At 41.5% G+C, this 17,834-nt stretch overlaps 1 protein-coding gene across 2 annotated transcripts in view; it reads left to right on the forward strand.

Moving 5' to 3' along the window:
* Positions 1-17,834, forward strand: part of OCA2 (OCA2 melanosomal transmembrane protein) — a 341,967-nt gene that overhangs the window by 54,761 nt on the left and 269,372 nt on the right. For both annotated transcript variants that reach the window (XM_058542240.1, XM_058542242.1), the window contains exons 3-4: positions 13,605-13,703; positions 17,133-17,321. In XM_058542240.1, coding sequence (XP_058398223.1) covers positions 13,605-13,703; positions 17,133-17,321 — 288 coding nt within the window. The remainder of the gene's footprint in view (positions 1-13,604; positions 13,704-17,132; positions 17,322-17,834) is intronic.

Genomic DNA, 17,834 nt, shown 5'->3' on the forward strand with positions numbered 1-17,834 from the left:
TAGTGTCCTTTCATTTCAACCTGAAGGACTCCTTAAGCATTTCTTGTAGGCCAAGTCTATTGGTAATGAGTTCCTCAGTTTTTGTTTAACTGGGAATGTCTTAATTTTTCCCTCTTTTTGAAGGATAGTTTTGTTGGGTATAGAATTCTAACAGCTTTTTTTTTTCTTTTAGAACTTCAAATATATCATCCACATACATTGCCTTCTGTATTCCAAGGTTTCTGCTGAGAAATCAAGTTATAATATTATTAAGAATCCCTTGTACATGATGAGTTGTTTCTCTCTTGCTACTTTCAGGAGTCTGTCTTTGTCTTTCAACAGTTTGATTATCAAGTGTCTCAGTGTGGGCTTCTTAGGTTTATCCTTCTTGGAGTTAATGGAGCATCTTGAATTTATAGATTCATATCTTTTATCAAATTTTGGAATTTTTCAGCTATTATTTTTTTCAAATATTTTTTCTGGACCTTCTCTCTTCTCCTCTGGGACTCCCATAATGCATATATTGTCCACTTGATGGTGTCCCATAAGTCCCTTAGAATCTGTTCACTTTTCTTCATTCTTTTTTCTTTCTGTTCCTCAGACTCAATAATTTCATTTGTTCCATCATCAAGTTTGCTGATTCTTTCTTCTTCCTGCCCAAATCTGCTGTTGAACACCTCTAGTGATTTTTTTCAATTCATTTATTGTATATTTCAGTGCCAGAATTTCTGCTTGGTTCTTTTTGATAATTTCTCTCTTTGTTGACTTTCTCATTTTGTTCATACATCATCTGCCTAATTTCCTTTAGTTCTTTGCCCATGTTTTGCAGGCTGGCTTTGTGCTTTTGTGCTGGGGCACTCCTTCGCTAATTAGCTGGGCATGCTTTGAGCTTAGGGACTAGCCTGAGGTGAATGCTTAAAGTTTTCTCAGGTCTTTTCTGAGCATGTATCTTGATTTGTTCTGTGTCTCGCTTTTTCAAATCCCTGATATACCTGGCTGCTTTTAAATATTTTCATTTCCCAAGGAGTCTCACTCCAGCTTCTTCTGAGTGTCTTAGATGGTCTATTGTACATCTCCACCTTTTATCTCTTGACCCAGGAGCCTGCAGGTCTGTAGTCACCCTGCTCTGTGGCTTCATCTCTTGACATGGCCTTAGATGATTAGAATGTACATACTGGCCCACTACAGAAAGATGGGCTGATCTTTGCACTGTCCCTTGTTCCAGGCTTAGTCCACCAACTCTTTTTGACCCGCTTCCAGATCTCAAGGAACAGGTATTGGGTCTGCAGAAGTGGCCAGAAGCCTCCAGGCTGAGGTTCTTCCACAGGTTTTTACATCAGGTTATGTACAAGTAAAGTAAGTCATGGAGACATCCAGTCTTGATCTTCAGGATGAAGCTGGGGATTCCCAGCCGTTCTGGTCAATCCAGATGATGGCCTTTGGATTTCCCTAGACATGCCTTAGAGCTTCAGAGCTATCAATGAAAGTCACCTCCAAATAATTATTTATGCCAGCTCATTCTCATTCTAGAAACTGTAATAGAGGACCTACATGTAAATGATCAAAGGAATGACATTTCTCTTCAGCTATTCATATTACAAATAATAGGAGAATGATATTTGAGAACATTCATTATGGCTTATATGGACCTAAATTATTGAAACATGGTTTCAGTATATCTGATAAACTCTTTAAATTATCAGCTGTATCTGATGCTTCTTTCTCCCTATTATTTTGTATTCAAACATAAAGAAAAACTTAAAAGTGTATTTTCCTCTCTCTCATAAAAAATGAATTCCTTGGTTTTATTTTGTTCTCAAGATCATTATAAGAGTCAGTGTTACTATAGAGCCCATGGCCACCACCCACACTGGGTCTGTCCCAGACACCATGCCTCTCAATTCCGGAGGTATGTGTTGGAAGGGATGACTCCATCCCATGCCTGTGGTGATGCCCTCCCCTTGTGAGAGGACAAGAGCTGTGGGAGAGACATTGAAAGTAGAGCAATTCTACTCTGAACAGATGCTCAACAAAGTTCATGGAGTGGGAGAGCAGAAGGTGTGCCTTCTGTGCCCAGTGAGGGGAAGTGCCAGACACAGATGCAGGACAGACACACTGAAAACCTTGGGTGTTTTATGGTGGGATTTTACTATTTGGTTGGGAGCACTGGACTTTAAACCATAGCTGTGCCCCAGATCCTGCAGCAGGTACTGGGATCAGTCAGTAGGGCTACTGTGCCTCATTTAATTCTTACAGTAACTGTGTGAAGTAGCTGCTATTGCTCTTCTCCCTACAGCTGAACAGATGGGGACATAGGTAGGTCCATGGCAAGGAATCCATGATACAGGGTAGGGGTCCAGAGTATGTCCTCAGTGCACATGCTGCCTGCCGGGAAGCCATGGGTCACAGCCTGTCACAGCCATTCACATCAACCACCACTCACTTTACAGCTTCCTTCTCTTTGTGTATTCCCCCCCAATTCAGAAAGGTAGACACTAAGAGGATCATCTGTGGCCTTCTGGTTTTACTAGTCCATGTGGTGGGGGTTAGGCGGAAGAAGTGGAAACCTGCCCTCATGTTTTCTGCTTCTTTGCTGACAACTGAATACAAATGCTGCCTCTGAGCAGCCTGGACTATGGGCTGTCATTTCTGTGCTTAATTAAACTTAAAGGCCTGGCCCTGCTTGGACAGAACAGTGACAGACTCTCAGAGGCTTTGACTATATTCAGGTGAGGAATTGCAATCTCCTCCCAAGCCTTCCGAAAAATTGCACCTGAGTGAGTGGCAGCTTCCCTGCTCACTTTCCTTCCTCAGACCTGCTTTCTGTCAGTGGACATTTGGCTGTTTTCTGTGTGATCACTTTTGGGGCAAACCCAGTTTTTCCTCTGCCTGCTAGTTTGCTTTTTTCCTTCTAGAAAGGTAGCTTGGGCCAGTGAAGCTGGGATGAAAACAGGCCACAAACAAGAGTCAGAGAGAGAGAGGGAGAGAAAGGAACCCAACGACAGAACTTTGCACTCCTTGTTACTGGCTCTGGGCCCCCTGCCAAGCATGCTGACTGCTGTGTGTGCATTGATGGTGTCTACACAACATAAGGCTTGAGAAAGACTGAGAGCAAACCTCTTCCTTCACCACTGATACCCAAACCACCACCTCCCCAGCATGTCCTTTGCACTAACCATTGTCTCTTTTCTGGCTTTCAGACATATAAATTCTCTTGGAAGCATTAATATATTAGGTACTCAATATTTTCAACATTCTTAGATCATTTTTTTCTCAGTAAAGTGACATATGCATCATGGGACTATCAAGCATTTGGATCTAGAAAGACCTAGGGAGTCTGGAGCTGAGGAAACTGGTGTGGACAAAGGAGGGCTGGAAGATGTGGCCAAATACACTGTATCCATCTCCCAGGTTGGTACAAATGAGTCTTGTTAATAATCACGGCAGCAGGGTTTCTTGACAATATGAACCTGAATCAATTCTGGCTATTTAAACTTGACTACTTGAGGATCTAAAATGTGGCTAATACCCAGGGCTGTGGGGACAGGAATTTGTTCCCTCTGTTAACTTAAAAAGCAAATTTGCCTCTTATTTTATCCTCAAAGTGAGTTTATTTGGGAATAGCCAAAAGAATTGCAATTCGGGATGTGCATGCTGTGGTGAACCACAGGCAAATCCAGAGAACAAAGGAGGGGAGCTGCTTTTATGGAGAAAAAGGGGAAGTAGGGAGGGGCTGTTCTAAATGAAAATCTGTTGTTGGAAAGTAACAGTTCATGGTGGCAACAGCTTCTCATTGGCTGAGCTACGGCATTTCTCATTGGCTGGGCTGTTTCTGGAGAGAGAAATCTTCCTTCAGTAGTAGGGTAGTTTTACCTCCTGTCAAAGATGCAAGTGTAGGTCTCTTCCTGTTTGGTGTAATTGATGATATAGGATAGGGCATGAGAGTTCCCCCTACAGGCCTTCCTGAGTCCAGTTTAGTTAATGTTTCTTTTATTAGTTTCCACATTTTCCCCTTTTGATCAAGGTCTTTCTCTGAAAGCATCGCTGATCAACAGTCAGGTTCTTTGCACATAGTGGTCTTGTCCCTTGGTGCCAGGAAGGACCTTTCCTGGTTGTCATGTCGCCTGTTGGAGGGGAAGTACTTAGTGGTTGGAAATCATTTAGGCCATGTTTGAGTAACAAGGAAGGTTAGGAGAGAGAACTCTCAGGCACTTCTTATTCAAATTCTATCATTGTCCAAGGTCATAAACATTGGAAATCATTTCAAATTGTTGAGCTAACATCACCTTATTAGGTATGTTATCTTTACAGAAGTTCAACAGGCATAGGGGAACTTTACATCAAATATTTAGAGTGAGATTAAGAGCAATACTCTAAGCCCATTTTGCAGGCTGTTTCTAAACCAGGAAACCAGACTTGAAGGTAACCAGCTGGACAAATCAAAAGATAATGAATTGTTAGGTGAAATTTGTTGTAGCCAATGTGCTTGCTGTCTAATCTTATGTAATTGTGTTACTCCTACCCCAGAGGCATTTATCCATGTGTAACAGAAGGTGTTGGCCACTGCACAGACACCTCTTTGCTCAACAAGTAGATAATTGAGGGCTGTACGATTATCCAAAACTACCTTGGCCAGTGAGTAAATGACTGTTGCTGAGCTGAAATTGCTTTGGCTGTGGAGTCAGCCAACTTTTCTAATGTCGGGGAGAGATTCCTGGTCATTCATTCGTTGGCACTTACTCCCATCCACGGGAAGAAAGCTCTTCCCATGGAGGCAAACCCAGAGTCACGCATGCCTCCTGGAAGTTCTTGTTTAAAGAAACTATGGAGATTCAATGAGCAAGACCAATGAGAGGCCTCTGTTTGGTTATGCAGAGAGAACAAGACAGTGAATACAGCAAGGGCACACTTTCCTTGTAGTCTCCTGCTGTTAAGCCAATGAGTTGCCCAAGCATAAGGCCATTACTGAAACCTCCACAGATGAAGACGTAACCAGGGTGTGTACATAAAGCTCCTGCATAAGTGATATCATCTGTAGATTCATTCATTGGCATAGAGGTGTTAGCATTATATAACAAGGCTCAGATACTATGTTGTTACATACTGAGAGGTTGCCTAAACACATGGACATGTTAAGAAATATACAAATGATTCAACTTATATTGATGGTCCCACAAAACTTTTCATATAAATATCTTGTTTACCTCTCCCAAGGCTGGGTTAACTTAAAGCAAGGGACAAGTTTAGGCAGGCTTAGCACCCTGACTTGGTAAAAGGGGCCAGCAGAGAAATTTAGACAAACAACAGCATCCGGAATCCCAGTGAAATTACTTATAGGGTGAACTAAGGGGTCATTACTGTCTTGGACAGTTTGAGGTTTCTGATGGCAAATCCAGCAATTAGAGAGGTTTCCCCCTTTCACAAGGGGTTGGGAAATGTGGGCAAGGGCGTTGTCCTTCCAGGAAAGAGAAGGAGAAAATAAAGTAAGAAACAACAGTGAGAAGAGGGCATGCAGTCCTGGTCCAGTCATCTGGGAAGGCTGTCTGCCTCAGATGTCACCTGCTTCTCTTCCTAGTCAAATTGATTTGGAGTTTCCAGCATTTGTCCAAGACCAGATATCAGGTGGGGCCTTCTTTATCTGTGAGATGTGTACCCAAGGCTTGAGTTCCTGAAGTTTGGCTGCCATCTGGGTAGTGAGGGGGACCTGGTATAGTCCCTTCCAAGGAGATTTCAAGGGAAGTAAAATTGGAAACATCAGTTTGGAGTATCATATCCAGACATGTAAGGAAACTAGAAGAATTTAGGATCCAGTCCAGTTTATAGGTATATAACAAAACTTTACAGACAATTAATAGGACTAGAATTTAATATCTATAAAGGGGCAAATAAATTTCTCTCTTCACAACTCCCATTTTTTAAAATAAAGACTTTTATTGAACTTGGCCTGATTATTTATATAAATGCAGCAAGAATAGTGACCATATAAATTCTTTTTTTTTTTTTAAAGATTTTATTTATTTATTTTTTCCCTCCAAAGCCCCAGTAGATTGTTGTATGTCATAGCTGCACATCCTTCTAGTTGCTGTATGTGGGACGCGGCCTCAGCATGGCCGGAGAAGCGGTGCGTCCGTGCAGGCCCGGGGTCCGAACCCGGGCCGCCAGCAGCGGAGCCCGCACACTCAACCGCCAAGCCACGGGGCCGGCCCCATAAATTCTTTTTTAAGATTGTTTTGCTGAAACCTCATAAGCAAGTGCTAGGCCAATTTTTCCAAGCAGTTCCTTAAAGCTGTCTGGTCATTTCTGAGTCTGTGTACATCTTTATTGAATATGCCATTCTAGTCAAAGCCTTGTTAATGTAGTCAGTATTTCTAATTGTGTTCTGTTACAAGGAGAACAGACCTTCGCTGAGCCCATGCAAATACCTATTGTCATGAAAAGAATACTTAAGAGTTTCTGAATTCTGGGGGCATCAGATAGAGAGAAAAAGATAAATGTTTCAACCCTTGTTGCAAAGATACACTTTACCAAATTCCTGTAAGTTATAGACAGCTTAAAGGAGAGGAGAAAAAGGGATCCTTATATCTGGAAAACAAACCATCAAAGCAATCAGTCTTTCACTCAAGTTCCAGAAACCCCCACCCAGTTCAGTGTTATGATATTAAAGTTGTCAAAACCTGTATTCCAGAGATTTTCATGAATCTCTTTGAAAATGAAACATATTTGTAAAAGCATCAGAGTAAAGCAATAACTGTCTGTAACTGACAAAAGACTTTTTTTAAAAAAAGGAAATGGCTAAATACAATTGAGAAGAAAATTTGGGTGTTTTTGTGACATACATTTTAGATAGTAACTAGAATTACAAGTAATAACATTATCTTAGGACATATCAGATTTTTAGGAATTTCATACAATTTCTTGAACACTTTTTAGTAACATTCACCCATACGATGTAACCTAAAAAGGTTTATTATCACTTATTCAACCATGCTTCTTATGTAATTTGACATAGTAAATAAGCCTAATTAGTGTAATATCTCTCTTTTTATAAGGAGAGTGAATAAATCTTTTAAGGTGTCCCATGTGCCATCTGGGAAAATCCCAAAGTTACATCCAGGTGGAAAAGACTTCATTTAGAATTTGAATATTTTGGGAAGCTTGTCAAAAATATCAAAAGATTGGACATTTGACCAAGCAGGATCACAGATCATTATGAAATAATACCTAAGTATCTATTTGACCAAAATAACAATAACAGGTTTCAAAGGCAAATATAAAAAGTTACGTAGTTGTAAGCAAAACTTAACTCGTTCAATACTAAGAAGACTCCGTTTTTTAAAGTAATTAAAGACCTGATAGAAACAACACAGGAAGTTATTTTGACAAAACCCAAAATCTCTGTTTTCTAGGCATACTGCTTAAGGGTAAAGAAGCTTTCACAGTTTGTTATCAAGAGCAGACCAACAGCCAAGAAAGTCTTGTCCTCTTAACAGAAAAGAAAGCCAATTTTTAATTTTGCATCATCTTATTTTTGATATTAAAACTTATTTTAATAAATTCATCTTAATCTTAGCCAGCTTGACCACACATTAAATTCCTCTTCCAAGATCCCTTTCCATAAACCTTCCATAACTTTATTTTTACATTCAGATTTTGTCCTATGTTTTTCTTTTTCCCATTCCAAAATAACCAGCCTGTCTTTAAGACAAAATTACTTTCTTTACCCTCAACAAAATGCATTTCCATTCCTCATACTTTCTTTTATCAAAATACACATCCTACTTTCCTTGCATACAGAGATGTTTTCCTTATTATTACATATATTGTTTAGTATTCTTAACCCTTAGAATCCTTAATTTCTAGTGAAAACTTGGAAGTAAGTAGTTGTGAACTATATTATCATTTTGCAGCTTAGTGAACTTATAAATACCTTCTATAAATTTCTAGAAACACGTGCCTTTTTTCATAGAAAATTTCTCAGCCTCGCCTAAAACATGTTCATTAACAGACTCGAATATCTTTAGTTTCTCTGCAATAGGAAGCCAAAAATAGATAAACCTATGTTCCATAATTAATGTTTTAGTATTTTATCTTGTTTGGAAAACGATTTAGATGTTCAATGACTCTCCGTTATTTAGTTTTACTTAGTATAAACTTCGATCTTATTTATATTTATTTACTTGCTTTTAGCAATCATGCTTGGATTAGACATTAAATAGCCAACCATCACCTTAAGTTACTTTCTTGGTGACAAATTTTGTAACAAAGACAGCTTGCGCCTGCTTGACTAGTAAACCCAGCCAGAGAAAAAAGTTGCACATTTGTATTACACCAATACTAACAACTCTGAAGACATGCCTGTTTTTTATTTACACCAACAGCCTTAAGCTAGCTTTTATTTACTAAAGATTTATTTTAGGTCATGTAAACTTGAAAAGCATTTGAGTTAGTTTCTATTATATTTCTGAGATTTAGGAATACTTAATTTATAAGCACTTATTTTCAAGCCAATTAAATAGAGCTTTTTACAAATCAATTCTAGCACTACCACCACCCAGAGGTAGAAAAATATCACATCTCTATAAGATACATACATAAACAGAGATCTCATAGCTTTTATTTTAAATCTTTTAGCCACGTCTCGGGTATAAAACTCAAAAGAATGGTTGGATCCAAATTGTATTTCTGGCAGATGAACTAAGGTAAGGTTACTTCTTCAGATGGCCAAAGTCTTTTACTAATGAATTTTACCTACATGTTGTAAGGATCCCTTTAGAGCTATTTTTGGAGTCATTTTGTCTATTATCAAAAGTCTAGGGTAATTGCTATTTAAAATTTTCCTTCTGGTTATTTGTTTGCTCCAGTTAACCTAGAAATAGTAATTAGGGGCCCTGCGTTTGAATCCTCAGAGGGTCTGGTTTTAAAGGGGCAGGTTTTCACAGAGGGGAAGAGAGGAGGATGGTGCGGATGGCGGAGCTTGAGCACAAGATGGCTGCTGGGGCAGAGTCTGAGACAAAGGAGTCTGGGAAGACAAACAAGATGGCGCCTGAGACAAAGACGAGGAAGGGGAACATGAGCCTTCAGAAGCCATTTTGTTCTCCCTCAGTGTTTTGGCTAATTTAGACAATGTATCTCGTAATGAGGCAATTTTAGAGCTTTGTGCATATCCATAAGCCTTCAAGTACCAGTGAAAATAGACATACCATTTTTTCCCTTAATTTTAGAGCCATGGTCTGCCAATTTGGTTTTAAGAAAAGCTAGTTTGGGGAGATTGAAAGTTTCCCATAATGGCCATTGCAATTCCAGACTGCTTTGGGTCAGTTTGGCCCTTTTAGTTAAAAACGTACATGTAGGGGGCCCATAGTTCTTAAACATAAACCCAGCTGGCACCCGTGAAGGAAGATTTCCCTCAGAACTTTTAGGTGACTGGGATCCCATTTCTGAAATTTCCTCAGAAAACCCAAGAAAGTTGCTAGAGTCCTAGCCCTGATCTCCAAAGGAATCTAAAAACAAAAGAAAGTTGCTGGATTCCCAGCCCTGACTCCAAAAAGAATCAGAAAACCAAAGAAAAGCTCCTGGATTTTCAGCAAGCCTGAGCCCTGAAAGGAACTGTGCTACCTTCAGAAAATAGCTGAGTACTCACCAAGGATGGTGCCTTGAACTCAAGGACAGAGCCTTAAACCGGGAGGACAAAGTCCCTCCCTTAAGAGGATAAAGCCTCTCCAGATCCCAAATAAAGTCTGAGAGCTCAGAGCTCAAAGGGAGCAGAGCTCGAAATCTAAGAGGAGACTCACCAAACTGAAAGCACGGAGCAACTCACAGATGCGATGAGCACAAGGGGCTCAGTGTGGGTACCTCACTTGATTCTGGTGGTCGCCTTCTCTCTGAGGTTGCCTCCTTTGGATCCCACTTTTCTGACAGTATGTATGTCAACTTAAATGGCAAATTTGCCTGTTATTTTATCCTCAAAATGAGTTTATTTGGGAATAGCCAAAAGAATTGCAATTTGGGATGTGCATGCTATGGTGAACCATAGGCAAATCCAGACAACAAAGGAGGGGAGTTTGCTTTTATAGAGAAAAAGGAGGAGTAGGGAGGGGCTGTTCTAAAGAAAGTCCATTGTGGAAAAGTAACAGTTCAGGGCAGCAGCGGCTTCTAATTGGCTGAGCTGTGGTGTTTCTCATTGGCTGGGCTGCTGCTGGTTGGGGAGAGAAATCTTCTTCAGTAGTAGAGTAGTTTTACTTCCTGTCAAAGATGCAAGTGTAGGTCTCTTCCTGTTTGGTGTAATTGACAATGTGTGATAGGGTGTGAGAGCTTCCCCTACAGGTCTTCCTGACTCCAATTTATTTGAGGTTTTTCTTTTATTAATTTCAACACCTCACATAAATGAAATGCAGAGTAATAGAGGCAGGCTCTCTATGGATCATTGGCACCAAGACACTTCTAGACCCAGTGACTCCACTTGCAGGAATCTGTCCTAAGGAACTATCAGAGGCACACACAAAGACTTATCTACCAGGACTCTCATAACATTTGTTACCTATCTTACTGAAAAACTAGAAATTCCCTAAATTTCCAACAATAAATGGATGGTCAACCTTAATGTGCTGATCCATGTAATGGAATATGATTCCAACATTAAAATCATATTGTAGGAGAATATGTAATAACACAGGAAATGCTAATGACATGACTAAGTTGAACAGAGGACAAAGCAATTTATGTATGTGAATGTATGTCTATACACACATATATTTGAACTTGACTTTAAAAATATTCATTTATATATAGAAAAAAAAGACTGAAAGGAAGTTTTTAAATATTAAAAGTTGGTATCTCTGAATCATAGAATTATATACAATTGTTTTATTTGTTATCCTCTTCTTTAGTTTCCAAGTTATTCAAAATAAGTATTGCCCACTTATAAATTTACAGGCGCATATGAATTTTGCAAATGTATACATAGAGTTTTTGAGGCACGGGGGAAAGTAGATACTGTTGAAATTTGTGAATTTTGAAAGCACCAAGGCTTAGATGTGAGGTCTGAGAAATGTTAATGTGATTTCTTTTTTTCATAAGAAGTAAAGGTCAGGAATAGTGTAGATCTCATCAATATTTTCTATCTTAATTAAATCAGTAAGAGAAACACTGGCCTTTCAGTTCTGTGGACTGCCATTTTTATTTCCAGACTCTGGAATATGTGTTTCTCAGGCAATCCTGAATCTTCTCTATGTGTAGTTTCTGAGTTCTCTATCCTCCAGGATGGCAGGCCAGGGATCCTGTCAAGTAACGGGGCCTGAAGGCCTCTCTGTGCTTCCCCTCTTCACACAGAGGCATGGAGTTGGAACAATGGAAAATAATATCTGGACAGTGTCAAATTAAGTTTAAATTTGGAATGGCCCAAAGTCTCTTCGGGAAATTTCCTAGTGAAACTCATTTTATTTTTGGCTCTTTAGAAACATAACTAGATATAAAAGCTTAGAGACCACTCTTTGTACACTTAACTACAATTTTAAAATACTTTGTGTACATAAAATGCAACAGAAATGTTAAATAATGAAATCAGCCGGATATGGCCACCTCAGAGAAAATAAAATTGCACTTTTGACTTTCCTCCATTTCTAATTTTCCTTCTTCCTGGCAACAAGGTGAATTCTCTGCATTGTGCAATGTGGTGTCACTGTGAGCCCTTTTGAGAGCCTGTGGGTTGTGCTTTCTAAGGGGCAACAGCACCTCTGCTCTCGTGGTCATTCTCCACTCTTTAGAGGGTCAATGGTGATTCTAAGCACATTATCGATTTAATGGTTTAGAAAACCGTTTTGAGTCAAAAAACCAGTCTCACGCAAACAAGCTATGATCACTGGGGTTTAACTCATTCATTATGAAGTATTTTTTAAGACCCTACATTGAACTGGGTACCACGTAAGGTACAAGACAAAACAAGATGGAAATAACGTGGCAGCCATCCAGAAGGAGCTCATAGTCAAATGGAAAAAATTGAATTGATAGCCAAACTCTTTCTTTACACTTTCCATTTACATCTCCTTATTTAATGCAGCAAAACTGAGCTTTTATTTTTTTCTTTTAATCTACATTTTACAGCTAAGAAAATGGAAGCTCAGGGTTGTTAAATAATGTGAGTAAGTTTACCGTAACAGCTCTTCCAGTAATGCTCTGTAACAAACCACCCCAGGGAGTGACAGAAAATACCTGGATGTTAGTTGACTCATCGAGACATTTATCTACATGTACCTGAGGTCTTTCTGGATTTACAGTTATGAGAGATGAAAATTTTAAAAGCCCAACTAATTGTTGAAGCCAATTTCAACAGCTAAAAGTACACTAATTATTAAATCCCTCAGGCAGAATTCATCTTCCACCTCTCCGCTCTCATCTGTCCTAGTTAGCGAATCTACTGTACCCTTTCTTTGCTGCCATGCTGCCCTCCACCGGCTGTTAAAACCCCTGAGGACAGAGTCCTCAGTTACCTGTGTTCCCCACAGGAAGTGCCCAGGGCTACCTGGAGGTGGTGCCCAGAGGACACTTGCTGGCCTGAGACAGACTTCTTTTCTGATGGTGATGTGGTGGGTGTTGTTAGACACAGCTCAGGGGCTCAGGGACCCTAGTTTCATTCATTCACGAGACCAGAGTCTTATTGTCTATGTCACAGGTGCAAGCTTGAATGGGAAAGAGAAAGTGGGTGGAAATATTTTCTTAAAATTCTCTTTTTGCTTTGCATTTATGATCTGAATTACTGTTATTTCCCCAGGTGAGTGTTTCACGGCGTCCACAGCAGCTCTGCGTGGCCTGGGCTCCTTTAGGAAAGGCAATGTAGCACCATATAAAATGACATATTTCCGATAATTAGGAATTAAAATGATTTCTGCAACTTTTCATGAAAAACTAGCTGCTTTGAAACATCATGTGTCCTTTGGTGAGCATATATGCTGGTGGGCTCTGTTTTGCCTGTGCAATTATTTCCCTCTGGAATAGTGCCTGACCTGGATAAGAAGTTTGTGGTGACCCTTTCTCCAGTGGACAGGCCAGCACAGTGGAGGGGCATCCCATGCAGTGTGAACCTTTGCTTTGCTTCAGCTGTGGCTTCTGTCCCCCTGAGAGCCCCCTCCCTGCCAATCTGGTTATCATTTCATTATGACTCCGTTGGCCCTGACTTCTGCTCCTTGGGCTCCCAAGGGAAGCCATTAGGATATTTTAGATGTGTGATATTTAAATATTGTCATCTAGGAAATAGAATTTTCTGAGTATAAAAGGGCCCATCAGACTCCAAATGGTTTTCTTGATGAAGAGTTCTGCCTAGAATGGCAAAGTTGGCTGGACTCTACTGTTAATGCTAAAGTGAGCCTAAAAGGATGGATGCCACAGGATCTGGTCTCCTATGTGAGTTTCTGCTTTGCATTTACAGTCTGGTTTATGCTGGGGAGGAGAGTGGTTTCTAATTGTCTCTCCTAAAACTCCAAGTTTTTATAATTCATATATAACTTTAGTCAAATTCTCATGTAAAATTTATCACCGAAGCTTGTGCACATTCTTGAATCTAGCCCCAATTACTGGTGCAGGCATTCCTCATTTTTGTGTTGGTGATCTCTTTTCCTTACTGTGTCTTTCAGGTCTCACTCTCCTTTCCCCCAGTTCTTCAGCTCCAGGTCTAAAGACCCCTGCTTTACAGAAAATACTCCTTTGCTGAGGAATTCCTCACAAGAGAAAGGGTGAGTGTTTTTTTTTTTTTTTCCTTCTTATAAAATTAAGAAATCTTTGTACATTGCCCTTGGCACTTAGGTTGGAAAATTTCTTCATGAAATAATGAATTTTTACTTGACATGTTTGGTCTCTGCTAGATCCTTGTCAGTTCAAGGTAGTAGATGTTCATGATTCTAGTGGTTGTTTTCTGTGGCTTATGAATTTCCAAATAACCATGAGCATAACCCTGCAATGATTGAATTGCACAAGTGCACACTCATGCATGCACACAGATCTGACAGGCCGTCTCACCGGGTCAGAGCTTCTCAACCAGGCGAGAGGTTGGAACTGTCTGGAGATATATTTTATTGTCACAACTAGGGGAGTGGTGCTACTGTCACTTAAGGATAGAGGCCAGGGGTGCTGGGAAACATCCCACGATGCACAGAACCACTCCCGACAACAAAGAATTATCTGGCTTAAATGTCAAATAGTGATGAGATAGAAAAATGTATGATTTAAAAGAAAACTCCACTTCCTGCAAGTTTGCAGGTCCTTTTGGGGACAAACCTGGGTGGTTCTGGAATCACCAAGCAGAGCTGATCTGGAGAATAACTTCCTTGCAGACTCTCTCCCCCAGGATGAAGGGCCCTGGTCCAGGCCTCTAGCCCCATCGCCTCTTCCTTCTGCAGGCAAACTTCTGGAAGCCTGAGCCACCTGCTCGGTGTCCCCTGGCTCCCCACACATTACAAACTTGGTGACATCGTCATGGACCCTCCCTCTCCTGCCCACTTACCTGCATCAGCAGGTGGGCTGCTGTGTCTCCTGCGTTTGCCTCCCTCTGAGAAGCTGCCCACCCTCTCCCCAGCCCTGTCGATAACTTGGAGGGGGTGCTTCATACTTTAGGGTGCATCAGAATTCTCTGGGTGTGCTCAGATACCATGTGGGTTCCTGGCTTCACTCTCCAAAGACTTGAATTCCCAGGATCTGGATGGGACGTGGGAATCTGGATTTATCACCTCCCATTGCAAGGACGATCTGGCTCCCTCCAGGTAACTCCTGATGACAAGTTGTGTCTCCCTGCAAAAGTTCCAAGGAAGCCCTTTGACAAGAGGAAGCTCCTCCCCTCTCTGGCTCTCCAGGGCAGTCCCACTCAAGTTCCAGGGGGCTCAAATGGCACCTCCTTTGTGAAGCCTTGGTCCTCCCCCCAATCCCCTAGGATTCAAGACTTTTTCTCCTGTGCTCTCAAACACTGCGTTCATGCTCTTACTTTGGAACTTTCCCTTGTGTTATCCACGGTTATGCCTCCAGCCTGCATTCTCTTCATCTCACGTCTCAGTGCCCAGCACAGCCCCTGCCACCAGGGAGATAACTTAATTCTCCTCCATCTCTCCTAATCAATAACTTTGAAAACAAACACTTCACACATCTATTCCCTTAATGCTTTCCTTTGAATTACTTGGTAAACTGTGAAGACCGGAGACATTTTAGAACTCATGATTCATTGGAAAACCAATAATGTGTAAGTGTTTGTCCTGGGCACGTGGAGCAGAGACATGTCCCAGGGTGCTGAGCTGTGCCTCCTGTCACAAAAACCATTTCAGAGGAGCAGAACGTAGGTCAGGTTTCTTACAGAGGGTTTTCCTTTTTGCTTTTTTTGCGGGAAGCTATTTGAGGTATTGGTGGTGGGAAGGTCATTTATTGCTTTACTTTTTGCCAACTTAATTTTGTTGTAGTTTTAATTTGAACAAATGGCTTATTAGGATAACATCCATTGATTTACATACTTGTGGAAGAGAACGGGTCCTTTTCAGGGTGTGAGGGCAGGAATGTGCAGCTAATGGTGCAAAGGTCAGAGCATGCCCTGCATCTGTGCTGACCAGTATGATGGCCACTTCTTCCATGTGGTTATTCTAAGTTAAATTAATTAAAATTACATAAAATTAAAAATTAAGTCCTTCAGTTGCACATTTCAAGTGGCCAGTGAGCACGTTTGGCTTCTATACTGGACAGAGCAGAGAACATATCTGTCACCATGGAGAGTTCTATTGCATAGCACTGCTCTAGAAACACTGACATTAGCTTTCCTCCTTCTACTTATAGGAGAGCAGTTTCCTTAGTTCCAATTTTAGCTGCAGTTGTGTTTGTTCAGCAGTTGAGGCGGTTGTGATATTATTCCTCATATATTTCTCAGTTACAAAATTGTTAGAAAAGATTATTGATTATTTTCAAAGTTTGCACACTGTCAACATCGTTTATTATCCTGTTACATACTGGTTTTACACAGTCTATTTTGTGTCTCTGGGCTTCTTCTTATGAATAAGACAATATTTTTTTCTTGCTGTAAACCAGTTGTAAAGCAGTTATGAGTGTTCAGGAGAATCACAATGCACTGTTGAGCTAGCTGGGTTTGAGTGGCACCACTTGTTTCTATAGATCATGACTGTTACGTTAATATTGTGATCCCGTGAGTATTCCATGCAGTACGTGCAAATTCTTGGCTTTGGTGCAACCTGACTAGAGTCAAGTGCATCTGTACTGAGGGAATTGCTCAGAAACTCAGGGATTCAACCAAAAGTAAATCGATGCACCCAAATGTAATTTTGATAAAAGTTTATGATTCCCTTTGATTCATCCTTCTAGATATAGGTCCAGTTCTTGGGCCCATCTAGTCCAACATTGATGTTCCCCACTCCTGCTCATGCTCACTGAATGTTGGGTGGGAAAGCTAGGTAGAACATCTTTCCTACAGCTCCTAGATATAGAAAGATATCTACATAGAGGAGGAAAGTCTTACACCACTCACCCTGCTTCAGAATGACTATAACAGAACTAGGTATTGAGAACTCCGGCATATTCAAAGAGAAAGCAAATACTGAAATGAGTTGGAGCTGGTCTGAGACAGAAACAGCTTTATTGGAAAGTTACAAACTCAGAACAATCTGATGTTTCTTGAAGGTCTACAATTCGTTTTGAAGACTTGAGTGACCCCAGAAGATTTCCCTTGAGCAGAGTGTTCTGTGATGTCAAGACTGGCCCATTCCCACCAGTTTAACGGCACTACAATGTCTATGATCTTTTTTTTTTGTTTATGTGAGGAAGATCGGCCCTGAGCTAACATCTGCCAATCCTCCTCTTGTTTGCTGAGGAAGACTGGCCCTGGGCTAACATCCGTGCCCATCTTCCTCCACTTTATGTGGGACGCCACCACAGCATGGCTTGACAAGCGGTGCGTCGGTGTGCACCCGGGACCCCAACCGGTGAACCCCCGGCCGCTGCTACGGAGCTCGTGCACTTAAATGCTTGCACCACTGGGCCGGCCCCTACAATGTCTGTGATCTTTTTAAAAACCAGGATTGATTCCACGTTTCACAGGTCACACGTCACCACTGAGATGAAATCTTGTTTTGGAGATGCTGCTATGTCCGTGAAAATAACCACAAAGTCTTGCTTTCCAGGTCACGGTGCATGCCCGTTTACCACCCAGAGTTCATCACTGCTGAAGAATCCTGGGAAAACAGTTCAGCTGAGTGGGAGCCAAGGTCCCTGCTGAGCAGAGAGTCAGCTGGTTCATCTGGATCTGCCTCCCTAGAGAAGGGGGAGCTTCTGGACAGCGCTCTCATCAGGTTCCGTCTTTCGAAGCTGAGGTAGGAAGCCTTGGGGGGCCAGCACTGGCACAGGGTGATGGTCACTCAGCGCATCCCACTTGACTGGGACCAGGCTGGGAATCTCGTCCTCCCTACATCCTTCCCAATCGACAGGGTGAATGTGAGGAAGAAGGGTTTCCACATTTGCCCAGGCTGCACTTCTCCTGGAAGGGTATCTAACTTTTCTCCAGGCCCTGGAAGACATGGCGGTGGTGCTGCGAATCCATGGAGCCTGTGAAGCTCCTAGAAAGCCCAGTTACAAACCTGAATTGACTAATGGCCTACATTCCTCCTTCCTGTTTGTGAGGGGGGATCTTCATGACCATGAGGTTTGCAGATGGCATTGACTCACTTCGGCAGTCCCCGTGGTGTTGGGAAGCTGATATCATTAGTAGTGATGAAGCACATTATCAGAACGGTTGGCTCTAGGGCCAGGGCGCATCCTGAGGGTTCTGCGCTTGGGGGCCTGGTGGGAGCTGGGAGCCTGAGGCTGCACATGGGTGGTGTGTGTGT

Source organism: Diceros bicornis, chromosome 5 (assembly GCF_020826845.1).
Source record: "Diceros bicornis minor isolate mBicDic1 chromosome 5, mDicBic1.mat.cur, whole genome shotgun sequence".
In the NCBI taxonomy this organism is placed as follows: domain Eukaryota; kingdom Metazoa; phylum Chordata; class Mammalia; order Perissodactyla; family Rhinocerotidae; genus Diceros; species Diceros bicornis.